This window comes from Lagopus leucura, unplaced genomic scaffold (assembly GCF_019238085.1).
Source record: "Lagopus leucura isolate 7727_CA_CO unplaced genomic scaffold, USGS_WTPT01 Super-Scaffold_100159, whole genome shotgun sequence".
Lineage (NCBI taxonomy): Eukaryota > Metazoa > Chordata > Aves > Galliformes > Phasianidae > Lagopus > Lagopus leucura.
In genome coordinates, this window is record NW_024962335.1 from 29,813,022 (window position 1) to 29,840,109 (window position 27,088).

Below are 27,088 nucleotides of genomic sequence, written 5' to 3' on the forward strand. Positions count from 1 at the left end.
TAATATAATATAATATAATGTATATAATATTTTATATTATATTATATTAATATTATATTATATATGTTATATTAATAATTCATAATATAATATTCATAATTCATAATAATGGATCATTTTCCATCCTTCCTTAACACACTGCAAAACTTTTTCAGTGCAAGTACATAATTCACAAGGCCTTGAGCTCTCAAGAGAGTAAGCTCCAGAGTAAGCTCCGATGCCATGACGATGATCTTCATGATATTGAAACAATATAATTTGAAATAGCTTAATCTATCAACATAGTTCTAAGAAAAAGAAAACAAAGGAGAAAAATAGTGGTATGCCAAGGAATCAGGAGATCCAAAGAAATGTCAGAATGGCCAGCAACTTAATGATCATCATCATAACCAGTGAAAAATACTAGATCTTTAACACCATTAGTCCAGTTAAAAAAAAACAAACTTGTTTGAATAGCTCATGAACCATTCAGGCTTAGATATTCCCACTCTCTGAGCAGCTGCATCTCACTAAGATTAATCGCACTTTAGTTTTCTTGTACTGCTTAAATCGTCTGTTCCTGCTTTTCACTGTTATTTCTAGTTCTTTATTTACCATGATCTACACATTTCCTTTCTTCATAATACTTTTTGCTCTCCCAAGATTGTTAATGAAGATGATATACCAAAAAATACAATAATCTTCACAATTAACCGATAGGCAACATTAAAAAATGTTATTTATTTAAAGGAATACAATCACATGGCAGATAGGAAAACTGATAGGAACACTGAAAACAAAAAATCACTACTTGCAGGCAAACATTCACTACCTTGTAATACAAAATTTTCATCTTCTTCTCACTGCTTAGTAAAACCTTGTTATTTAGCAGAATTTACGAATGTTGCTCACCCACAGATATTCATATTCCAGGTTCTCTATATCTTTTTTGTGTATTTGTCAATTAGCCTTTTCCTTCCTTTATGAAAACATGGTAAGCTACTCAAATCCTTGCTAACCTGGTAATAGGAGCTGTTTGTGCACCTAATCTGCAAGGCCTAACATTAAAATCCTGGTAGGAGGCTGTTATGCTACAATGCAAAAAACATTAAACAAAAGCTTTCCAGGTCTTTATCATTCATCTGTTTTCAAACAAGAGAAGCCTCCACATCTTACATAACAGTGAGACAATATGCTAGTAAAGTCCTGAAATAAACATCAGATGGTCTTAACAGCATATGTTATAGGGTTACGTAACAGATATGTCTCTGTTATCTAGCCACATGACATCAGATTTCCCAACACTAATCCCCTGACACATGGACCATGCACATGCAATGCTACCAAGACAAAAGAGTAAAAGCTGAAGACAGATTTGGCCCCATTACTGGCTTTCTGTTGTTTGGGCATATCTGTATCATGCAGCGGATGCAAAGAGTCCATGCAAGGACACCTGAATTACAGCTAGAACTGAAAACACTGCATTTACAGCAGTACTGCTTTACATCCAGTTTAGGTAATCCTGGAGACAGGAAAGTCTTATTGCTGACACACGTACAGTGCTTGCAGAACACAAGCTACAAGCTCTGTCTCTGAGGGATCACTACATCAAGTCTCACTCTGAGATATCTTTGTCCCAGCTGTCACCACAGACATAGATTTTCCAGTTACATTACAGCTAGAATATGCACTAGCACACTGTGTTCACCTCTAATAAAAACAAAAAAAAGTCTCTCTGCTGACTTGGGACCCTTAAGAAAAGTCCCCTAAGCACTGTCAAACCATGAAGGATGCTCCAAAAGTAATGCCTCCTATTTTATTATGCTGGCCCATGACATCAGAAACAGATGTTGGTGTGACGGCAGTAGAGGTTGAACCTTCCCACCAATACTCCATTACGTCTTGTTGCCACGTGACAGATAGCAGCAGACAAATCTGACAAAATGGTGTCTGAGATAGAAGTGTGTATGAAGGAAAGGTGCATCACTGAATTCCACCATGCAGAAAATATGACACCCACTGGCATTCATCAACATTTGCTGAATGCTTATGGAGACCAAACAGTGTATGTGAGCACAGCGAGGTAGTGGGTGGTACATTTTAGCAATGGTGAGAACAACTTGAAAGACAAGCCATGTTCCAGATGGCAATGCAGCTAGTGCAGGTTTTTATGAATGGCATGCTGGCTATTGTTTCTCACTGGCAAAAATGCATAACTAATAGTGGTGACTATGTATTGAAAAATAGACTTTTTTTAGCTGAGACTGTTCTGTCAAGTAGTGTTGTATTTTCCATAGAAACAAATAGGAGATGTTATTTTCAGAGCAACCTATGTACAAACAGCAGGTTAAAAAAAAAAAAAATCAGTCTTTGGAAAAACTTTTTCCCATCGTTCCCTACAATAATTATATGCCCACTGGTACCTGTTTAAATGCTTGCAGAACTTCTGCTCTCTGGCTGAAGTGCTTAAATAGCAGATGCAGAGCACCTGAGAGCAAAGGAGGATAATCATGCATGATGAGGTGAATGAGGACTCGTAAAAAGGTTCTGCCCCCTTCATCATCAAGCTGAACCGCATTCTTTTCTTTTCTTCAACAGATATGGAGGAAAAAAAAGACCAAATAAAGTAAAATAATAAAATCTTTTGACAGAAATATGCAATGAAAGTACAATCTTAATTCTATACAGCTCTTACAACCACATCTAATCTGCTGTGGGATATAAATTATAAATGCCCTTTTAACATATTTTATAGGTATTTAAATCCTACAGTAATATGCTGTTTTGGCAATCTTGTAGCACAAGAAATGCTACAGAATAAAAGTAAATATGTATGAACTGTGTCAAATATTGTGATTAAAATCCATATTGCAAAAACATTCATTTACATTTTAGATAAACTGCACCAAGTTCATTCACAGTTCGAACTAATTGAAGTCAATGGCATTTTATCAGAGATTGGGCCTGTCCTTTTTAATCCTTCCCTTTTCAGCTGATATTAAAATTTCATTCAAGAAAAAATAAGCTCAAAAATTGTGGGACTTGAGAAAAGCATCGTAGTTCAGGAATCATATTTACAATCTCGTGCAAAAGAAATCACATTTATACTTAACATATCAAAGCAGAAATAATGTTTCCAAGAAACCATTCAGTCTCACTGTTCATTTTGAAGATGAAGATGCCAAAGGCTATGTGTTGTTTTACATTATGAGAGTTAAGGGAGAGGAATGGAGGCATTGCTCTCACTGGTAAAGACTGAAAGCACATTAGGGACAGACAAGAAAGATGAGAAATCCTATCTTGAGGATCTCTGTCCCAAGCTCCAAGAAAATCTTTCAAGTCGGAGGCCTTGTCTAAAAGGGAAACATTTTTACTGGTATAATTATAATTGTTCCAGAAAAGTTAAACCAGTATAGCAATAAGGGTAATAATTTTCCAGTGTGGATATTTTCTGTGCATGTTTTTTGTTATTGTTGTTCACAGCATAGATGAAAACACTTCCAAAACTTTGCACGCATCATTTTTGATCTACAAGTTTTTGGTGGTCCAGAGATTATGGCAAGAGGTCCACAGTTCATTTGTGGAGCCACATGAAATAGATTATATTTTATAACAGTTTCTTAGTAATTTCAAGACAAGATACAACAGTAACCTACTGATCCAAGAAATTTGGGTCAACAGGCATAAAATGTATTTGAAAAGGGTCTATCTTTAAAAGCATATTATAGAGAGAAAAAAGTAGTGTGGTTAAGCCAAACACATCTGTACACGATTCTCCACCTGTCTTTGGGAACAAATTTTCTACCAACTCTCTTACAACTACAGATGATCAAGAGGGTTGTCATTCCAGTCCCTCAACAAGTACCACCCACTGGCCAGTCTGTTCAAAATCCAGGTCTTTTCTGACACCTATCTGTCCATGCGTAGGTTATGTAATAAGAATTAGCCAAGTGAAGAGAATGGGGTATGAAAACACATACAGAATCAAGAGACACTGTCCATAATTAGTATCAGTGTAAATAAAAGGATTAATATAGACAGGTAAAACTTCAGAGATTATACCTGCCAGCAAACATGGTTTCAGCCTGAGCTGCAATTTCATCTATGTCTGGAACAATTGCTGGAAAACAATCAAAATAAAAATTTGTAAAGAACACCGATGTTTGTTTAACCTGCAAGTGAAAAAGAATTCCATCTTTAAAGTGGATGTTATCAACTTAAGGTCTAACTGCATCTCTCAGCTAGGCACAATTCCTTGTATTTAATGGAAAAATGAAAGGGAAAGAACAGTAGGAAAGAACTAGAACATACGGCAGTTAAATTATGTTTTACTACTACTTTGGAAGAGACTAATTCTAGTGACAGATTGGATCAACGTGGCACTGTGTCACAAATGTCACAGAATGTGAAAATTCTACACTGTTGGTTAGATTAGCCAACCTCCGTAAAGCAGTAAAATGAGACACATGACCTTTACAATATTTATCATAAATCAAATCATTTACCACACTATCAGTCTTCTTTAGAATTACTTTAATATACCTTACCACTTAAGACTGTAGTATTTCTTAGCCACACCTTTATTGCACAGCACCTCCAATTAAATTCTCCCTAACCTGTAGCTCATCACACACAGAGCTGTCAGCCTTTTAAGTACCTATGTGTGCACCAGAACGCTCCCTTGGAAAGTCACTCAATTCCCATGCTACATTCACCACACATAAAGCTGTCCTCATCCACTCTTTAAACATGTTTTCAAGATCTGTGTGTTCCGAGACACTTATCATCTTCCAGTGTTTTGGGGAGTGTACAAGTAAGAGAATAAATTGTCATAATAGAAAAAAGGAATTACATTTTAGTTAGCAGAGGACAAACCAGCAAATATCTCTTTTGTGGGATTTGTTAAGACTTTCATTTTATCACAAGCTTTTCAAATTCACTGACATGCATCTTTTTGGTGCAGTTCAGTTTATTGCTTACTAAAACATTTGGAACAATGCAGAAGTTTACATGGAATTAGCAATATTTACCTGAGGGAATCCCTGATGTGTCAGGTGGGGAGGCTGTAGAGCTATCGACGTTCTCATTGTTTTCCCCAAACTCTCTCTTATAGATGGACAGCATGTAGGATATTCTATAGTCCAGTCTAACACTGAGAATAAACTACAAGAAGAAGTTTAAAATCAGAATTTTTTTTAATAACATAGGTTTAGGGTTGTGTGTGTGTCTCTGTGTACAAATATATGTGGTTATTATTATAATAAATACCTCCCCTATGCAAAATGAATTCATTATATTTATTTCAGTTTGCTGTGACTTCTTCCCACTGCCTTTACCAGAGATGTATCAAACATTGCCCTGTCTACAGATGAATGCTAAGAAACAGACTGATTTGTCTAGGGGCACCAGCACGCTGCCTTGTCCTCACTGCCTACAAGCCAGATCAGTACATCCAAACCCAGGTTGAAACAGATTATTTCATATTTCAGTCAGACATCTAAGGCCTCATGGAGATAGTGGAGTGGGGCTGAGTGTAAAGATGACAGGCTCGAGGTTCACCCACTCAGATGCCTGACAGATGTTTTCTTTTAATTTTTGGTGCCTTCAGCAGTGAAAACAGAAACTCATACAGGAAAAATCCCAAATCAAACCTGTAAGCACTGCTTTTAAAATGAAAAAGTGAGAAAAATAAGTTGGCTGGAAACATAAACACCACCTGAAGGACTGACAGATTTCTACATTTCAACAACTGGCTGCTTATCAACTGAGTTGCAAGACTTCAGTCACATAAGCTCCTATCCCACAGTAAATGTAAGCATACAATGGAAAAGGTTTACAATTATTTAATGTTTCCATTTCAGTGTGGATAAAAGTACAGGTATTAAGTTAGCAAGATTCAGGTGACAGGTAATGACTTAGCAAATAGTGCCCACTTGCTTCTTTGATCTGTAACTAAAGTCATACAAGCTCTGAGACCAGAGCACTGCAATAGGATTTCACTAATGTAACTAGCGCCATCTATGCCATCTACAACCAAGTAAATTGTTAGTTAAGGAAACAATATCTTTTCAACAAAATCTTCTAATACAGAACAGAAAATAAGTAGGTTTACTGTGGTTCCATGATCAAGTTATCCTGTTATATAAAATAAGAGGAACAATTACTATAAGCTTAATAGTTCTTAGAATAGAATAGTCTTACTCATCATTGTACTAGCTATGCATGACAATACAATAAATCTAAAATATCCTTGCATTTTAGGTTAATAGCCCTGTAACAAAAGGTAATGTGATTTAACTTAATCCTTCTTCATCGTGTTTTAAATGAAACTGAACTACTCTGTATTCCTTATGAACTAAGATTTTATATATGCACATTTGCTATGGTTCACTCAACATGACAATTTGCTAATTTGCAGTAATTTGACCACATAGCTAAAACATAACTAAGCCACAGACAAAGTAACAGCATAGGATTAAACACTCTCCAGTCCTGGGCGATCTTGCACTAGATGTGCTGTGGAAGAGGAAAGGTTGTGACAAAAATGTGTTTCTTTTTCGTGTGAGTAGACAGGGAATCTATAGGAAGAGGCTGGTATCCTGGAATCATTCTTCCATGCATCAACCAGTAGAGCAAGACACATGGAAGCAAACTTACACATTCAGCAAATCAAAGGAAATTGACAAACAGGACACATGAATGGTATTCTTTAGGAGGTATCACTTCATAACACTTTCATAAGCCTTAACATCCCACTTTTATAACACTCCATAAGCCTTAAGCTAAAGCAGATCTGAAATTAATGTATGCAGTATTGAAGACCTAATAATTAGTAACCTTTCAGATAACAAGTAACTAAGGTAATCTAAATCATTTATAAGCCTTCAGAACGAATGGAATCCTTCAAAATTGACAATAGTACCAACAGATCAGCAGGATTTACAGAAAATACTGAAAAACTCCTTGAGGGCTAAATACTGCAAGAACTGGGATTTGATATGCAGAACAAATGTGTGCCACTTTACTCATTATTAGCACAAAATGAAAATTGTATCTCAGGAGGCATGCTAGTGTCATACTTGTCAGTTCAACTGGGAGAAAATCATAATTGAGAATAGTCTGTGGGCAGCTAACAGTGGAAATCTGAAAACAACTTCAAAATTGTATGACTTTGCTTGACCTCAGTGGGTCTATGTCCCCTCAAATACTAAAGTCAAATAAATAAGCTATATCAGTGTAAAATGAGTGCTAATGAAACTGGAAACACATATGCTGTTTTCAGAAAACATTAGTGAGGTAGCTTAACGTACAAGTTAGGTCTTATCACAGTTACAGTGATAGAGTTTCTATAGCACCTCGTTCCTTTGGAAGTTAAGGACAACAATTGTGAGAACCACAATTGTACTACTGTTCACACAAAGTAGTATTCTTCCTTATATCAAAGTGTTCGCATAATGAACAGCTCAGGGAATAATAAGAATGTAGGTAATAGAACCTGCCATTATGTAAGTAAGTGAATAAATGTAAAATGATTGCCATTTAACATTCCACCAATCATTATTACCTGTAAAATCTCAATGATTTTCAATTTGGTGTCCATTACAATCACATCTTCATTCTCTGAGGTGGTGGCTTGCTTGCTTGGGTGAATGCTTGGCTGTACATCGGGGACACTGATGGGAAATATAGATCCTCTGCTTAGTACCATTTGGGTCATCATCTCTCCTACACCATGGATGGTTCTCATAACATTGTTTCCTATGCATTAAACACATACACATATTTGCCATCAGTGAAGCTTGCTTGCAGAGATATATATATGACACATAGACCCATGCTGTCAAACTCCTTTACGTTTTTATTGGCCTAATGAAAAACAAATCCTCAAATCCTCATTAAAAAATTAGGAGCATTAACTCATTCATATTAGTCAGTGGTTTTGGGACAATTTTCTTAATTGATTTTCCAGGGGATCGTTGCTTGCAGGTCAACAGATGGAGAAGATGTAAAAGCTTTCTACAGCCCTGTTAGCATGTTCAAGAAATCATAAAAAGTAGAGGACTATATCTATATATATATATATATATATCATCTGTACACTACAACTAAAACCATTTCTGAAAGAAATGTTGTTTAACCTATCCATAAGAATACTTAGGTGATACATATCTCACATTTTAAAGCATCCCTAAGCAAGCAATTCCACTGTTTGATGTTTACTGTTAGAAAATATTGATAGTCCATTTATATCTTCCATTGCTGTAATTTATGATCTTGCTCTATAGACACAGTGGAGGAGTTATTCACCATGCCTACTGCCACTGTCTTCACCTTGATGACTGCTCATAACACAAAAGCTTGATGGTAAAGATGCCTTTTGTACTACAGAAGCTTGAATTTCTTATACGTCACACTAACAGAAGAGAATTGAGGCTGTGCAAGTCTGATTAAGCTCTGTTTGGTCCAGATCTCTCTCTGGTCCAGATAACAGGACACACATCCAACAACTAGCAGGAGAAAGACTAATGTAATGAACACGGTAGAAGCAGCTCAGCCAAGTCTGCAGCTGCTGCTGGGTATACAAGTACTGTCTCTAGACAGTAAGACATGCTTATGTCTTCATTATGCTTCAGCTTGCTAAAGCTCATGATAAATATGATCAATCCCATTACACATGATGATGACCTGGACAGCTTGAAAATCTGTATGCATATACTTTTGCATAGGTGCTTTCAAGTCTCTACATACTTATATGCATGGAGTTAGATTTGGATTGTTTGTTGGCTGTTTTTTTTTAATGCTTGGTTTTGGTTTTGTTGTCTCTACAGAGGGGGAAAAATGTATTTCTGACATTGCAGGATGTTAAGAGAAAAAAAACCTTGAAGTCGAAGAAATGTCTGAATTTTCACATTAGGAGGGCACAAAGTTCCCCTAACTGACTAGAACTGTGTAAAGCAAATAAAAGTGATTCCAAGTAGTGTCCCTGATGCAAAATTAAAATTGCTCATTTACCTTTCAAATCAAATAAAAAAAAATGTGGAATAAATTGTATGTATGTCTTTCCTTCTCTCTCTTCCCCTCTCTCTCCATCCCCTTTCTACCAGTATTCTAAACATTAATTTTCACTGCATTCATTACACACATGAAAAGCTAGATTACTAAATAAAGAACCTTTAATCCTTAAAAGGGCTTTAGTTAAATTGACTTTTTGTATCTTCTTCATCTCCAAACTGTGATACAAATGATCAAGTTCAAATCATCCTGCCCTTAATGCTGACTGACAAGTTCATTTGAACACACGATGAACATTTGAACACAAGATGTACAGGTTGTGCATTTCCTTCATAGCCTGTGATATTCTTGGCTCTAAATCTCACTTGGGAAGACATCATCCTCTCATTCACAGCAGAGATCTAAAAATCTCTTCCACAGCTGTTGTACAGAGTTGAACACAAATAGAGGCACTGCTATCTGGAAAGCTCAGGAATTCTTTACAAAAAATAACTTATGCCAATTACCATTTAGTTCATTTAAAACCATTTAATTCTAAAAACAGTCAAAAGATACTCTTCTAGAAAATCAGACAAAACTATAGTTTGTCCTAAATAAGGTAGAAGAGTTTTGCTTTATCTTAAGAAGTTAAAAAAGCCCACCCTTCAAGACTAAAATCTACTCAGTATACAATTAGCAAAAAAGGTAGTCAAGACAAGTTTTTGTACAAGGAGTCAGAAAAATCTGATTAATGGAAAAAAATTACAGGTAATACTCATGATAGGCACAGATACATATTCTTCCACAAATCAAGCTCAAGAATAGCCCCAAGCTCCAGTCATCACATTTACTCACACCCACCACAGCCCTGGTCTTTCTATCACTGTAGGGTAGGAAGTAATCAACTCTCTGCTCAATATTTTAGGTACAGCTCATGTCTTTGAAGAAAACAAGCTGGGATTTTGCCTGGAGCATTCATCCCGCTTATTTGACTGTCATTACTCGGTTGCTGAATAGGCAACACTGGGGATGAGAAATCCTGTTAAGGGATTTGGATTCCTGTGTGACTGTGGAATTAGTCAATCTCCCTGCATTTCAGGACCACTTCTATAAATGAGGAGAATACTGAGAATATCTTCTCCATCTCTAAAATGGACACCAAGAGCTTTGATGTAATAAAGACTGGGAGAGACTCAGCTAATGAGACAAAGGAGTCTATAAAAGCATTCAGAAAATAAAAAGAAATGAGATGACTCCTGCCCTTTCTCCTTAACAGTGGAACATCAGTGGTAAAATATGGTACAAACCAGTGAGTGGTAGCTATAAGGTAGCTTCCCAACAGAATCTGTAACAAGGATAAAACCTCTGTCCACAACACACCTTGACTATTGACTTCCCGTGGCTGATGTAAAGAGCTGGAGACAGAAAAGTAAAGAGTTACAGTAGTACTTATCTATACTGTCATTTCAAATTGTATTTCATCAGTGTGTAGGAAAGGTCACTAGTAACAGAAACGTCTACTTAAGCTAGTTTGGTATTTACAGCTGAAGTGAGTGGTGATTTCATGTTGCTTTATTTCTCTCAATAACACCAGTGAGAAAGGGTATCATGGCTAAACTCATTTTGGAAAATTTTCCAGTAACTGGTTGATATTGACAAATACTATTTTTAATTAACTGAGAATAGACCTGGGGAGAACATTCTCAGAGTGAAAACAATAAAGCAACCAGAGCAACTCAGCATACTTTTCAGTGAAGATATTTCAACAGCTATGTTATGTTCTGTAACGTTCTGATGAAATGTAGCCATCCCTTACAGCAGACAGCAATCAGCCAGCAAATGTATGCATGGATGTGAAGCAGTTGGCTGGGTCTCAACAATGAGAGGAACTAATCTATTCTTTGAAAGAAGTCACAAGGATCATTCATACACAAAGGTAAGCAGCAGTTTCTCTTCCAAAGATCCCCCAGTAAGTCAACATTCATATCACTCAGTGCCTCTGTCCTCCTTTGGAATTCTAGACCATATCAGGTATGAATTTAAATCTGTCATTCTTAAACACAGGGCCAGCAGCACTCTTATTAATGAGTTGTTCCTTTTTGCCACACTTGTTGTCTTCTCTTTGCTTTAACACAGTTATCTCAGCAGGAAAGGGTGTGAACCTCTGAGGTAAGACATACAGAAAAGTTATTGTGGCATAACAAGTGACTGCATACCAGCTAAGCTTGCAACAAGATAAGACAAAATATGTTGGGTCAGTAAAAGATATTAAAGATTTTCGGATGTATGACCAAACCAACAGAGCTCTGATCTCAGCTCCAGAGTGCTTCCTGAATACCAGCAGCCAAAGAAAAATTAACTTACTGCTCAGTTAGTTAACTAAGCAAAAACTGGAGAAAGAGAAAGAAATAGATGTGAACACTGATTATTTTTCCACATACTCTGCTAAAGACAAAGTGAATAGAAGTCTGAGCTGCGCTTTCACGTCATACTGCCACCTTTATCCTGCTGATCTCCCTCATTTGTTGACTTCTTTGAGCTCAAGGTACTGACAATCCAACATGTTTGAGAAGGGAGGCAAGGAGAGAACATACATGGAAACACTGTATTGTGCTAGTTTGGAAAAGCAGCCACAACTCTTATCAGTGAACCACTGCAAAAACATTCAGAGCTGTGGCTGACCAACATAGAAAGAGAGCTCCATGCAATCCCCATGAATGTTCATTTTTTCTCTCTCTCTGCTTCTCTCTCCGACAAGGTAAGTCCGATCTCATGAACCTTCCATAAGCAGTGGAACAAGCTTGAAATGCCTCCTATTGAATGTACAGTCCCCAGAGGCTTGTCAATGAATGAGTGAAATCGCTGTGTGCACAAGTGGCAATTTAAAGGAGCTGCAGATTGACTGACAATGAAGTTAAGAGGAAAGAAGAGAATACTTGTCATGTTCTGAAAAGACAATCATGCATCTCCTTTTCATTACTTTTTATTACAGTGATCACAACTTCCTAATGAATATCAGTTTCTGTCATAAAACTGTAGCACATAATGTCATACAATTTAGCACAACTGACAACACAGCGGCCTCTCTGAGAAAAGAGACTTCTCACAGGAGTCAGTTATGGAAAAAAAGATAACAACCACCCAAGTAATCGAAACAGTGGATAATCTGACGCTTCATTTTCTACATAAACATACTTGCTAAGTCACTTACTGCTTGCAAGAATTGTAAAAACAAAATATAAAAGTAAACAACAATTTGTGATATAATACAGTATAGATGGCGAGAGACAAAATGCCATGTTCAGATAGAAAAACAACTGTCCGAGAGTTTATCGACAATTCTTCTGGCTTTTCTTCTTATTGTTCCTAGCGAGTCACTACATAGCATCTTCAACTTGTTCTCACTGGACAAGTATCCACAGCATTTTAGGTATTTCATGAATAGTAAAGAGAAGGCTGGCAAATAATCTTGGAGTGAGCAGTGCCCTATTTCACAGACGTTCCCAATACATCAGTGAACTGATGTGCAGTCTCATTTATTTAAAAGTTAACTGTACACAGCTGATCCGGTCCTTAGTTGCCACAGAGCGTCAGTTTACTCTTACTAACAGTGTTCAGTATTCCTCATCTACAGATGTAGAAAAGATGGATTCCTGTGACTCAATTTGCAGAACTGCTCAGCCTTTTTCAGCTGAAACATTTTTCTACGTTGCACATCTCCCTATGAAAGGCACCTGTATTTTCAGAAGTATTTTAACACCTGACAGCTCTCATTAGGGACTGGAAAACTGCATATTTAATGCTTCTAGAAACTAAGTAATGAAATAGGAGCTGACATACAAGGGGTTCTTCAGGAAATCTAGTACTTAATGGCCAGATAAAGATAATATACATGTGTCTAATGCTCCAGCAACTCTTCATAAACCCAACCAACACATGGTTCAGTCTTGCATACATAAAATATGGGGGGAAAAAGGAAACAAGTCAAAGGCTTCACAAAAATGTGGCATTTTTTTCCTGTTTTCTCTCTTTTCTCAATTAGGAAGTTAGAAAGACAACTCCCTTGACCTGAGTAAGGCAAATAAATGATCAGATGCTTCAACTTCTTACAAATACCTCCTAGAAAACACTTAAGTTCCAGCATAGCAGGACACAAAACAGAGTGCATGTGCTACTACAAAAGCAATTAACTCCTCAAACAATCAAATGCAGAGGCTGAAGGGCTGCAGTGAATAATAAGCTGCCCTATGACCCCAAAGGTTTTCAAATACCACTTGGAAACTACTTCTCCTCTGAACTTGGGGATGGCTTCTAGACCAAAGTAATCCCACAGGATATATAAGTTTGCAATAGCAAAGAAATCAAGAGACTCAATAGTCTCTGAAAACCATTCTTCCTTAACAAACTGAGCAGATGGCCCCTCTTCAGTTCCTTCTGCTTTCCTCATCATTCCCAATGGAAGCTTTTGGCTAATGTTCAGCTGCAGCTTGAATCCCTAGATACAAAGCAACATCAGTCCCATCTGCACAATGCATTGGCAGCTGCAAGAACTACTTTATTAGAAGTTTTTCTGTTCTACATTCCTGAAGCATAAGCCTCCTCCCACTTGCCAAAAAATTCTACAGGTCTGAAAAAATCCTAAGCAATCTTCCAATGTCCCTCCCAAGCACCTCAGGTAGTGGAGAAGAGCCTTACCCCTCTAACTTGATCAAGAAAAGTTGTTGCTGGGTTCTACGGATGATCCAGATAGAGGATATGGAAAAGTTATACTTTACATGATTTAAAAGCTGGGTTATCTACATCAGCTGTTATCTACCACCATCTTTGTGCAATAAAAACTTCTATTCCCTATTGGACTGGATGATCTTGTAGGTCTTTTCCAACCTTGGTGATTCCATGATCCTGTATTCTTTACAGCACAGCAGATAGATTCAAGGCCCAGTCAAGCCTTGTATGGCAATACAAAGAGACCTGGCCTTCCCTTCAGTCAGCTTACTCTGCCTTCAGTGTTGCTTAAAGAGAAAGAGAGGAAAAGCAGGAAAGACAACAGCATCAGAAGGGTGCACTCAAATACCCCTCACTACTTACAGTCTGAAGTCCATTAGCACCTACCACCACCCAGAGTCCCCACTGCCAGACTGACCACACCTACTCCTGTTTCCCACAGACATCAGCATACTTAAGACCCTTCCAGCCAGGCCCACTTCTTTCATGACAGCCTCTGAGGCCTCCTTCCCCATCTGCAATCCCATGAAGCTCACTGCTACATTAGGCGACATGTGGCAGGTTGCTGAAAGTCTAAAACCTTTACTCTCATTAAAGTCAGTTCTCAGTGCAGTTGACCGTGTATTCAAGCTGCACCTCAGCGTCAGCACTCTCAACCAGGTCTTAAGACAATACTTGTAACAGCTTTCCAAGTGACTGCTGACACAGGAGCCCTGACTCCAAATGGGCTTGACTGTGGATTTCAGTGAGACCTACATTCTTGTCCACCATCACCTTTTCAAAAGTTTCAGTGCTATCTTAAAGCACACAGCAATGCCAGACTGCGCGGATACTCTGGCAGAGAGCTGTGTATGCAGCACTGTCTAGTTATCAAGAGCTAAATTAAACACCCAGTAGAGCCTTGGCTCTACCTCTCTTTGCCTTTGTTGATCTGTCTACATTGCTTCATGCAATTTAATTTTTTTTGTTGTGAAAAGTTATGGCCATTTTTAAGACATATAATAGCAACACTTCAGTACCTAAAGGACCGCATTTTATTTCAAACCCTTTAGAGCTATATATTATTTGCCAGAAGCATTAAGTCTTACAGCTCTGTTTGTGAAAGAGGTATTAATTTTTACAGGTTTTCTACAGCATATGCCCATAAAGACTGCAGAACCTATCATAAAGAGGCTACGAATCACACTTTATTTCTTCATTATGCCATTTTTCATCGCTCAAAAACTAGCTGACCTCAGGAGAGCCTCACAGAAAACCTAATGCATTACATTAAGGGCAGAAGGTGAGGACACTTCTACAGTTTATACAGCCCTCAGAACTAATGAGGAAAAAAAAAAACAAAACACTACAAAAAAAGTACCAATATGCAATGCACTTACATTTGCTATCCAACCCCTGACTGGATCTGGCCACCTCAGCCTGAACTACTGCATATCCACTAGCCTTTCCTTTTAGCATGCAAACTCATCACTGCCTGGTCATGGTGAATCTCCTCAAAACTTCACCTTCTCCTGCCATTGCCTATCCCCAAAACCAGGAAGCAATGTCAAAAATAAAACTTTCCTATCATGAACATTAGGGGAAGGAAAGATAGAAAAAAGTACATACATCAGCATGCTTGCCTTGATGGTAAAAAGTACCATGGGAATCAAGCCTTCTAGCTGAGTTACAGCTATGACACAGATATTGATTCCTAGAAGAGCAATGGTCTCTGGAATCACATTAATGCACAGCCTCATGATGAGGATAGGAATAAAGAAAAAGAGAAATGGTCCATGCCAGAGAAAGTCTCAGACTGAATTCCCCTTTGGTCTGATCACACTCTTCACTGACTGGCAGTTGTTACACTACAGACATCAGTGACTAACACAGCTAACTTTTCTAAGGGTTAATTATTTTTTTTTTTTTGCATCTAGCCTTTTTTTGTAAACTGCTGGCATTAGTTATTACTCCAGTCTGCCAGGCAGCCACTGCCTCATTAGCTTTGCTAATCAAAATGTGCCTCAAGAAGATACTTGAAATTGTTAACCAGACAAAAGAACAGTTACCAGACACAAACACAAAGCTGAGAAACAATATAAACCTTCCTAGTAGTCCTGGATGAAATCTGGTCCTTCTCGATACAGAGGACCCAGAGGCACAGTAGAAACGGCAGGTCCAACCTCATTCTCAATGCTGTTCTAGTAGAAGACTTGACAGTAATTCCCTGATATGCTGATACACAAGTATAGAAATGGCAGCTCGCTGCTACTGAACTCTGCACAAGAGAAAGAGGGCTTCCCCATCCCAACCCCTGCCAAAGTGGAATCCTTGAGGTGGTGAATCACAGGTGAATCAAAGTGAATCACAACAAAGAAGCAAAGGCTGCGGCATGACACAGGGGTCAGACTTTTCCTGATACGATTCTAGGAGGTGCTCCAAGATCTTTGGATGTTTGTGAATACATCTTTACCCTTTACTCCCTTCAGTCTACAGGTGGGAAGTGCTACCATTGCTATTTGCTCTCTATAACTACCTGAAAGAAGGCTGTAGTGAGCTGGAGGTCAGCCTGTTCTCCCACGTAACTAGTGACAGGACTAGAGAGAATGGCCTCAAGTTGTGCCAAGGAGATTCAATATGTTACTACTTCTCTGAAAGAATGGTCAGGTGCTGGAATGGGCTGCCCGGGGAGGTGGTGGAGACACTGACTCTGGAGGTATTCAAGGAATGTTTAGACGTTGTGTTGAGGTTTAGTAGGAAATACTGGTGATAGGTGGGCAGTTGGACTGGATGATTTTGTAGGTCTTTTCCTACCTTGGAAACCTTCTATGATTTTATTCCTTGTATGTCATTATTCTCATTTCCAAATAACGTTAAATAAATCATGCTGAGCTGCATGGCAAACATGTAGCTTGCCTGCTAATACTATCATGTTGTTCTGCTTTCCAGATCTGACATATGCTGCAGCTGCATGGTTTGACTAAAATCAGCTATTTGAAAGATCCATCACGTACAGAGAAAGATGTGCATTTTAATTCTCAGAAAATAAATAACCAATATTGGACAATGCAGATTGGCTCCTGACTTTGGAATTATACAGCAGGGTACACTTACTAGAAAAGCAATGACTTAACCTTTTAATTAAAACTGTAAGAAATTTTAATGTTCTTGAAAGACACCAGAATGAGCACTATTAATAAGTTGTCACTTTAACCGAAAATGCCTCATTAAGACACAGACAGCGTAATTTTAAACCCCCTGTCTTTTAGAATCTAAAAGGGAAAAAAAAAAACCTACAAAAAAGGATCCAATAATAAAAAATCATTCAAAATTACGATATTTGTATTGAAAACAGAAGCTGGCTACAGCATTTCCAAGTCAGTTCATTTCTAGGATGCAATCTAAGTTAAGAAGCTTTCCAAAAAAACACACATCTTTTTTTTTCCAGTATCCTATCTCACAAATGTTTCTAGCCAATTTTCCCCAATCTACCTCCAACAAATAAGGTCACATCTGAAAACTACATACATATCAATTTAATTCTGAGTAAGGTAACTGATGCTGGCATTAATATCAAGATTTTTAAAGGCAAAACATAAACAATAATATAAGCATCTTTTCAGTTACTTTGCAGAACCAGTATAGAGAAGCTTGCACACAACATCAAGGGCCACCTCAGCCATCAGTGTGACTCAGAATTTAAGGGAAGGATGGAAAAGAATATCCTGAGGTAAAAGGTCAATTATGTCTTGATGTTACTTCCACTAAGCCTAACAATGCATCCCATTTTGAAGACTTGCTTCAACAGGTCAATCCTTGATATATATACTTATTTACTTGGTAAGTAATTTTACTAAAATAAGCAAGACGTATAAGGAATAATTAATAAACAAGGAAAATGAATTTGGAATGCTGGTTGTGAATTTGGTATCACGCTGCTGATACAGCTAAGTGATGCAGAGTCTACATAAGCAGGTCAAATGTTCTGTGTGTTTAGAGCTCGTTTCAAACCTTCTCATTACCTAGTAGCAAAGACAAAATCAAGATGTGAGTGGATGACAGTTACAGGGCTGGTTTAAAAGGGCTGCTACTTAATATTGGTCCAATGACTATCCTCAATCTGATTGTTTTCAGTTCCCATCTGATTACTGAGACAAAAGTTACATCACTGCTGGATCTCTGACAGGATGGAAAGCAGATTGTGATGACTTAAGAATCTTCAAATCCCTCACACTGCAAGTATAGTACCTGGTGGTTTCTTCTTGAGCCCCTTTTCTAATCTTAATTTGGCACTGAATGCTGGTGGTTGGTTTTTTTTTTTTCTGATGTCTTTTCTTAATGAAGAACACTACTCTCTTTTGCTTGAGTAGTATGCTTTTCAGATATGAAATATGGTCTTCAAGCATGAACCTCTACAGCTAGGTGATCAAACGTACTGAACAGGTGGTATGAAACTGCTTCTAAATTACATACCTTTGTGCCATAGGCATCTTCATAGCTTAATGCTGTCCTAAGCCTGTACTTCCAGAGAAAGAAAGAGGACTAATAAGATGGTTGGGCATAGTAGTCAGACACTGAGGATCATTCTGAGTATCAATGCATAGATACATTATACAGTTTATGTTTTACAACCTGCCAAACAGAAAAGTAGAGGGAGGCCAAAGACAATATGTAACCATCTAAAAATGGAGATCTTTTATAAAAAGCTTTAGAAGGCCTCTCCAGCAAATCTTACTGTGATTTTAACTAACAACACTTGTCTCCCTGCATCAGAAGTCCAAAAAAGTGCTATTTTTAAGCCTACGCAGCACATCTACTTTTAAGTCATCATACAAAAAGCAATGGGACATACAATATTGTCCCAGGGTTGTCAGCTAGGCACTCTAATCTGGTTAAAAGAATATTCTAAACTGACAAACAGATGTACAGGATGGCCTCACCTAGACTTTCATCATCTGGTGCTTCTGCAGTTCTTGGAAAAGTTACACTATATTCTCTTTTTAAGTGAAGTGTAGAGGAGATTGACAAATACTTGTGCCATACATGAGACATCATAATTGCTGTGCCCAGACAAATGCTATTTTTGTACTGTCTGAGGATAGTTAATGCAAAGGACACCAAAACCTTGATCCAGATTTGAAAGTTCAATTCTAAACAAGCAAAGGAGCAGTAGCATCAATACAATAACCACAAATCATGAAGTCTTCAGCTCTGTTCAAAAAGGTTCATTTTTAGACAAGCATCTTAATGTGACCTGTGATAACGCCCTGTTGGTGACTTTATGTGTGGATAAATAAATCAGAAAAATCAGTAAGATATTCCAAAAAGTACCCCAATACAGCAAGTTACACACTGGAATATAATATTTTGTTGCATTTCTTACCTCCATCCTGAAACTTGCTCAGTCTTTCAAAGTATGATGACATAGGAACTTGAACAATATCTAGAATTGCCAGAAGTGTACGGGTCAGTCTGAGAAGCTCACTAAAACTATAAAAGCCAAAGTATATGAGGTTTCGAGCTAGATGTACCACCTGTGACAAAAACAAAAATGAAGGAAGTATTGTCAATCTTTGTGTTATTCATCTGTGAGATAAAGTTGCATTTTACACAGCATCTTGCACAGCAATCGAGATCTAGAGTGCATTCACATTAGCACAAGTGTTTCCACTCATTTAAATTGGCTTTGGTCCAAGGCCATTGACATCAAATGTTTTTCAGAGTCGGACAAAAAGAAGGAAAATAATCTGAGGCTTAAGATGGACTGAAAAGATACAATTGCATCTGAGAAAATAACTAAGACTGAGAAGAAAAAATCCAAGAAACTGTTTAAAGAGACAGTAGTTGTACAGAAAAAATGGAAAACAATAGCATTTGACTGAAGGTGAATGAAATTTGAATGAAGGTGATTTCAAATGACCAGAGGTAGGAGCAAAAAAGTTCTGGAGGTAGATTGAAGAAAGAATTGTAAAAGCTATAAGCACTTCCCCCTTTTCAACTCTATTCGAATATGTATGATTTAGGTCTATCTGAAGTTTCTGTCAGGAATTTCAAACAATATTTGAAATGCAAGATTATTCAGAGAATTTCTTTCAAAATTCTACACAGAGAATAGTATTTGCTTACACTGAAAAATCCTGGTGTGCTGGTTTACTAATGTGGAGAGAAAGAATACATCATCGTCCACACTCCCTCTACACACATCCCTTCTCCTGCCACTGAAATGCAACAGTCTTAGGAGAAGGAGGAAACAACACAGCTGTTTGACAGAAGACAGTAATATTATTTTGTGTAATAACAGTTATCAACGAGAACACCAGAATTAGAAATCGGTGTTTCACTGTCGCATTTATTCTGAAGGTGTTTCATTTTGAAAGAACCACTGTCCACCTAGCTGAAATGAGAAGGAATATTGTAAACAAGGATGGAGATTGGTACCTCAAATGTAAGTTTATTTTTCTCTTTGTCACCAAAAGGAAAAGGCTGATTTACAACTTCTTTCAAGTACTCTTCCACAAATTCCATAGTTAGTGCAAATTTCCTCTTCATTTCATTTCTTGAAGAATCCGTGAAAGAATCATACCTACAATGCAAGACACAGAAGGAAGGGATCAGTTGGCACTAAAGAATAAATAAACCAACAATAACCCTTTAAAATCTCTATCAGTCCTCTGCAAGGAGAAAGGGTAGAGGTCAACTAATTCTACATAGACATGTAAAGACACCAGACAGAAGATGCACAAGCTTCTCCTACTGTTGCAATGAATGGGAATAACACAGACAGAAAGATACTATGGTTCTGACTGATAGCACTAAGTTCTGACTGATATTCACTAAGTCACTAAATCTCAGCTTTCCTCTCTCATCAGCCAGAGAATGGGATGGAACACAAACATCATCAAGTACAACTGCTTGACCAGGGCTAATCAAAAGGGAATGTGTACTATTAAGGCATTATCCAAATGCCTCAGAAACAGACAGGCATGGGTAATCAACCACCTCTTTATGAAGCCAGTTTTAGTGTTTGACCACTAAAGTAAATAAAAGAGTAAATAAAAGTTTTCTAATGACCAGTCTGAACCTCCCTGGGTGCAGTTTAGTGCTGTTCCCATGGAACCTGTCATCATTTATCAAGGAGGAGTGACCAGTACATCCCTCTCCACCTCCTCCATACAGGAAGTTGAAGACTGAATGAGGTTTCCTCTCAGCCTTCTGTTCTCCTTTACTATCTCTACAAGAAAGACAGCAGACCAGGAATGAAGCTCAGGACAATCAGTTTCCACCAACAATTAGACTCTGCTGTCCTAAGTCAAAACACTCCCTCATATCAGTAGCAGAAGCAAGACTGTCTGCTGCATTGCTACACTTCACCCTCTTTATCTCTTCAGCCAGATATTCCATGTCTGGGTCTAGCCCAGCGGTGCTTTAAATCACTTAAACCAAAGAGGGCTTCCACTGAAGTCAATTTAACATGTGCTTAAGTATGCGGAAGACCAAAGCTTTACTGAACTGTTTCTGGGGCAATAACTGCACTGAGCTGTAAATTTTGGTTCTCCAAATGTAACTTTCAGTTAAGGAAGAAGTTTAAAACTAAATTCCAACGTGGTACATGCCTGATGTTAGGCACAATTTGATTACTTCAAGTTCTGTTGTTCTGATGAAAGGCCATTCCATTTTATCCTCAGTTTGTTCTGTATAAGAGAAGTGAGAAATAAAGTGAAGTAAAATGGAAGATGCAGCGCTAAAGGCCATGGTTTAGTGATGGGACTCAGCAGATCAGGTTGACGGTTGGACCTTCAGTTCAGATCCTGAAGATCATTTCCAACATCGATTATTCTGTGACTCTATTTCCAAGTAAAGCTACTCAAGGAAGTTTCCGAGATTAACAATAACTAACTGCTCACTGTTCTGCATCTGAATACCTTTTTAAATGCATGTGTTGGCATTAGACAGCTACAACCATTTTGTTCTAAGCCCCAATAAAATAATTTTGTACCGTATTTTGCGACATTTTCAACTCACTCATGAATTGTGATCTTGGTAGGAATTTCAGTCCACAGTCTGGCGTATCTGACAGGCACCACTGATTCCTGAGGATCTCTGTCCACATGCATGTGGAGCATCAACCGGCAAAAAGAAGCCCGGAGGTCATAAGGAAGGCTTTCATCAGACATGCATCGCAGGATCAAGTCTACTGATAGCTGTGCAGAAATCTGGTTGATGGCTAGATACTGGCGGTCCAGGCACATTCTTGCAAAGAGGTTGAGTTGGTACCTTAAATAATAATAGCACATTTCCAACTGGTTTATTTGAATACTATGAAACAATGAACCTCAGAATCTCACTTTACCATTGTGATGTCAGCTCTTCTGCTGTAAACAGTAAAAATGATTAAGAGTGGTTTTGCTAACCAAGGGACAAACTTGCCGTTAAAAATGTTAATGTCAGGCTCCAATCCCCATTAAGACTGCGCTCCCTTTGAAACTCAAAGCATTGTTCAGTGGAAGACTGAAGTATTTAAACAGTTTGTTTTCAATCAGTATAAGACACCATTCCATGATCCTATCTCCTTTCTATACTCTGGGATGTTGTGAATGCTCCTTCAGTGTATGCCTTGCTTCCAAGAACAGCAGGGCATGATAAAAATAGTTTCATAAATAAAAGGTTAGAGGAAACATTAGAGAGACACAAAAAGCTGTCACAAACAAAGAAAACTAAGTGTATGTCTGGAATAGACAACAGAGATGGTGATGCTTCCTATAGGAAAAATCTGAAACAAACTTTTAATCCCTGTTTCTGGTATGACTTGCTTTCCTTTTTTGACATTGGCAATGGACTGGATAAGAACTGCACCAGGCTCCAGGGTGAGTTTACATTTTCATCTATTTGCATAAGCAGTTTTACCTGTAGTAGGTAAGAACTTCTAAGTCAACTTTTGTGCCCTCTTTTGCCTCCTGAGCCAGGTGTCTGATGGCTTTGCCATGAGGTTCCTTGTTACTGTCAATCCAGTAAAGCCACACTTCCTCTTCATCAATGTCATCTGAGATGACTGAGCATTCTAAGGGATTGTCCATTTGTGTTGAAATCAGCCTGCAAGTACAAAACATTCACAAGGCAGCCACTAACAATGTAACAACAGAGCAAATAACAAAAAGGTATGCTCTGATTATGGATGCTCACTTCGTCTGAATGAGAATGTCAGCATTTCCTGGACTCAGCATAAACTTGCAGATGAGTTCCTGTGTTACTGGTATTGCTGTGGTGTTAGATACACACAGGTCTGATAAATAATCCAGGAACCTGTGCAGTCAAAAGAAAAAAAAACAAACACAGATGCAACAGAACATATGGCTTTAAATACCGCACAGAAACATTGCTCTAAAAATCTCTAGTATATGTCACTAATATACTAAAGAGATTGTATACTGTGAGTTTTTTCAAAATACAGTCTTCGTTCATTTAAACTATTGCAATTCCCAACAGATGGAGAACAGCTCTGAGAGAAGCCCTGAACTGTCCTTAATTCAAGGAGAGAAAGAAAAAGACCCCAAGTAAGACACTTCTCAGCAAATCAAAGGTGAAAGAGTTGTGCCAGAACTTAAGCAGCCTAAGGATGTCTTAAGTTCATCTAGCAAGAGAGCTCAACTGGAAGTCTTTATTATAATCAAGAACCAAAAGCAAAAACTCATATGCTTATCCATCTTATCCACCCAGGTAATGGATGACTGACTGCCTAAAGCAAGCAGCAAGGAGATATTACTTGTGCTGGAGATAGCCATGGGTCCTCTGAGGAACTCCACTGCACTGGAGGAGTTCACATCTACAGTTTAAAGCTTTCTTTTGAGTCTCTGATGTGACACAACCAAAGATTAGTGGAAAGAGACCTGGCAAGATCTGTATTCAAAGCAGTCACTCTATGAAAAGCAGAACTAAAACTATTACATGTAAACAGTTTCCTATAAATTTGCATCTCAAATTTCAGTCTCCTGATGTTTAACAAGGTTCACACAGAGGCTTTTGTTGCCCCTGGGACACTGATAAAATATCAGCTTCTTGACCCTCTTTTATTGATCTCTCCATTTGTATTACCAGTACTTCACACTGCAGCCTTTCCCTCACTGAAATATAAAAAGTGCCTCTTCCTTCCATGTATCTTCTTATTTTTACAGGATTTTTAGGAATTGATTATCCTTCACAACCCTAGCAAATGTGGCTAAAAATAAGCATGGGCTCAAGAGCCAGTAAGGGAATGGACAGAAGCTGGCTTACGCACACAGAGCATATATACCATTTCCTCAGAAATCCAGGTAAAAACCTTAACCATTCACCACCACTTGTTTCAATGCTAAAATGAAGGAAGGCTTTAAATTTGTAGCCTGTGTGTTTTAGAGCATACTGTCACAATTCTTATTCTCAATGCTGAAAAAAAATCTATGAGATTCTCCATGCAAACAAATGCCATATGATGAAGCATCTATTGGTCAGATTGCACTATCTCAGCAGGGTGCATTTTTCAAAATTTAACTGCACTCGGAGTTCAGCCTTAAAAAAGTGAGCATGTATTTCAAAATGAAATTTAGATAAGTAACAATACTAAAATGTCCTTCACCACAAAAACAATGACATCAATAAACATAAGAACCCTTCAGCATTGAAGGGCATCTGATCTCACATGGCTCCCTCTGTCTGTAATGACCAGAGCCAATATGGTTTAGCATGGCAGAGGCAATAAGATTTCAGCATAAGGTAAAATGGCTGCAGACATACAGAGCATAATTGAAGCATTATAGCACCAGGGCCCTGAGCAATATCCTGAACTGCTAACAGAAAAATACTATCCACAAATATTGAGGCCATTATTTGGCCTTCTGTTTCTTAATTTCTTATATTTGTATTACTTTGCTACTTTTACAACTGAAAATCTAATGAGAAAATTAAATTGATTTTCCATTAAAAAAATACATTTATACTGTGACCTAAAGCTGATAAAAAAAAAATTCTGACAGAGCTAGGTTAAAGGCTAGAGTTTTTCATTTGAAACAAGATCTGCTCTAGAGCACATGTTCACCGGGATCTTTGCCATCCTACGCCTGATTCACCATCTTTTCAGCTCTGACTTGCAATCAGGAGCTGATTAGGAAATTAGCAGGAAAACTGATTAATAAAACCTTAGTTAAGCTAACATCAACGTCATTTCCATCAAGGTTGTTATTAGCAGGACAACCAGCACAAATAGCACTTTCATAGAGGAGCAGCAGAGTTACAAAAAAATAAAATTTCTGTTCAGTTGTCTCAATCAATTTGAAGTAAAGCCAAACTTTCAGAAGTGTTCTGCAAAAACCTCACTTTTCACCAAGATTTAGATCTGAAATGCAGATATCAACTCTCCAGAAGTATGATATCTCTGATATTTTCTAGCACAGTGCTGTACACGTATTTTTTTTTGTCTGTGAGGTCAAAAAACAAAAAAAATTAGCTGGAAGAAAGCAATAACATAATAACAAATAGCAGGGAGATTCATGGCTGCTACAAATGTAATGTTATCTGGACCACTTCAAACCTTGGTTCTCGATTTCTCCTGAGTAAATTAACAAAGGTCTCGATTTCTTTAGCCGTGATGTGTTTCTCTAGCAGTTTTCTGTTGTTGTGCAGCAAAGCTGTGATGGTGTCTTCTGCCAAAATATCATAACCAATCTGGGACTGCATGACGCAGAAGTTCTTCGCAATATATTCCTGAAAAAATGAAAATCTCTGTGATGATCTGTTAAGCAATAATGTTTTTCTTTTAGAATTGCAAATATCCAGCTCCATTAACAATCAAAATAATACTCAAAACTTTTCTCACTAAACTGGCCCAAACAAGGTACATCTGAACACCTAAAATATGTACTCCAACAAGACAGAATATTAGGATTGACTAACTCTTGTTATTCTTTCATAAATCAAAGAAATAAATACATAAAATAGGTGTAAAATTAAAGAAATGGCAAACTTTTTTTTTAAAAAGGAAAACCAAAACTTTATATAATTTTAAGAAACTTTCTTGCTCTCTTCTTCCCTTCTCTCTCCTGCAAGACAAAAATATTTCTGAAAAGTGTTAGAAAGAAAACAAAGTCATCACACATAACAGTTCAATTTTTTATTTTCAGCTCCTTTAGCCTATAGGGCTATAGGATATATAGGATTATAGGGCTATAAAGCCTATAGCTTTATAGAAGCTAGTAAGGGCTCTTTTCTGTGCTGCAACATACAAAGCACTCAGTATCATGTTCTGAATTATCTCATGTTCATCAGGAGTCTCCAGCAGAGGAAAATCATGCTATCTGATTGAACAGCCTCTGGTTTGACTCACTGCTATCACAACATAAATATTTACAGCACAGAATCACAGAGAATTTTGCCTTCCCCACTGATACCCTGGAGCCTATGAAGGAAGCAGTGGACACTAATCTCAGTCAGAGCCTGTGAAGATACATGGAAGCCCGCCAGGAGAACGAACCTATAACATTCATTGCTAATCACTCCGTTCATACAAAATTGCCTATAAAACAAAAACACTATTTCACAGCATGAGTCTGTGTAAGCATCTTTCTACTTACTACTAACCAACACAAAACCCAGTTCTTCCATTCTCCCTTAAGGTAAGATTACCAGAGGATCATACCTGTAAATCCGGAGTGCAACATCAAACACAGGATGTAAAATAACAGAATTTAGAGGAAAAATTCTTGAATACCACTGACCTGGTTCTTCCTATAGTCCTGCTGGGAATGTCTGAGAACTCTGTAACATAACCTTAACATGTATTTGTATGGGGCATATCTCTGGTCACCTAGGTCTTCAAGTCTCAGCATTGATCCTTCACCTTTGTCCTTAAAAGGAGCTTTGAGGATCCCGAATATCTGTTCAAAATCAAAATCACTGAGGATGAAAATCAAGCCAAGATTTTTTTTTAACCTGTACCTGTCAATTTCCTCTGTCAGGATCAGAACAAAGCAGCTATAGGCTCAAGTCAGAATTCAATCACTTCACTTATTATCTACAAATCACCGAATAAGAAAGGGGCAAAGGGACAAGGACAATCTCAGACATTAAAACATAAGCATTTAGCTTTGCATTTCCACACCAATTTGTTTGATACTACTTTTTCTTGACTGTTATCCTAGTTTAAAACATTGTCAGTTAAGTGCCTTAATTTTAGATAAATTAAGGATGAAAAAGCACATAAGGGCTGCTATCTAGTTTAATTCTTTTCACTTTATTATTTATTTACTATTTCAGTAAGACACTTTAAAGGAATATTAATTCTGATTTACATGCAGTCAGTCTTCAAATAAGTCAGAGATCCATAAGGGTATTATAAGTTTTCCTTCAAGGAAAACACTTGCAGGATCAGGACCATGTAGTAGACTTG

The 27,088-nt window shown here is 37.7% G+C and overlaps 1 protein-coding gene across 3 annotated transcripts in view; it reads right to left on the reverse strand.

Moving 5' to 3' along the window:
- The window catches only part of ITPR2 (inositol 1,4,5-trisphosphate receptor type 2), a 266,121-nt gene that overhangs the window by 156,430 nt on the left and 82,603 nt on the right, over positions 1–27,088 (reverse strand). For all 3 annotated transcript variants that reach the window (XM_042889533.1, XM_042889531.1, XM_042889534.1), the window contains 11 exons: positions 26,418–26,576; positions 25,235–25,407; positions 22,855–22,974; positions 22,579–22,764; positions 21,697–21,948; positions 20,113–20,257; positions 19,058–19,208; positions 7,544–7,737; positions 5,010–5,142; positions 4,042–4,099; positions 2,403–2,568 (listed from right to left, as the gene is read on the reverse strand). In XM_042889533.1, the coding sequence (XP_042745467.1) occupies positions 2,403–2,568; positions 4,042–4,099; positions 5,010–5,142; positions 7,544–7,737; positions 19,058–19,208; positions 20,113–20,257; positions 21,697–21,948; positions 22,579–22,764; positions 22,855–22,974; positions 25,235–25,407; positions 26,418–26,576 (1,737 nt within the window). The remainder of the gene's footprint in view (positions 1–2,402; positions 2,569–4,041; positions 4,100–5,009; positions 5,143–7,543; positions 7,738–19,057; positions 19,209–20,112; positions 20,258–21,696; positions 21,949–22,578; positions 22,765–22,854; positions 22,975–25,234; positions 25,408–26,417; positions 26,577–27,088) is intronic.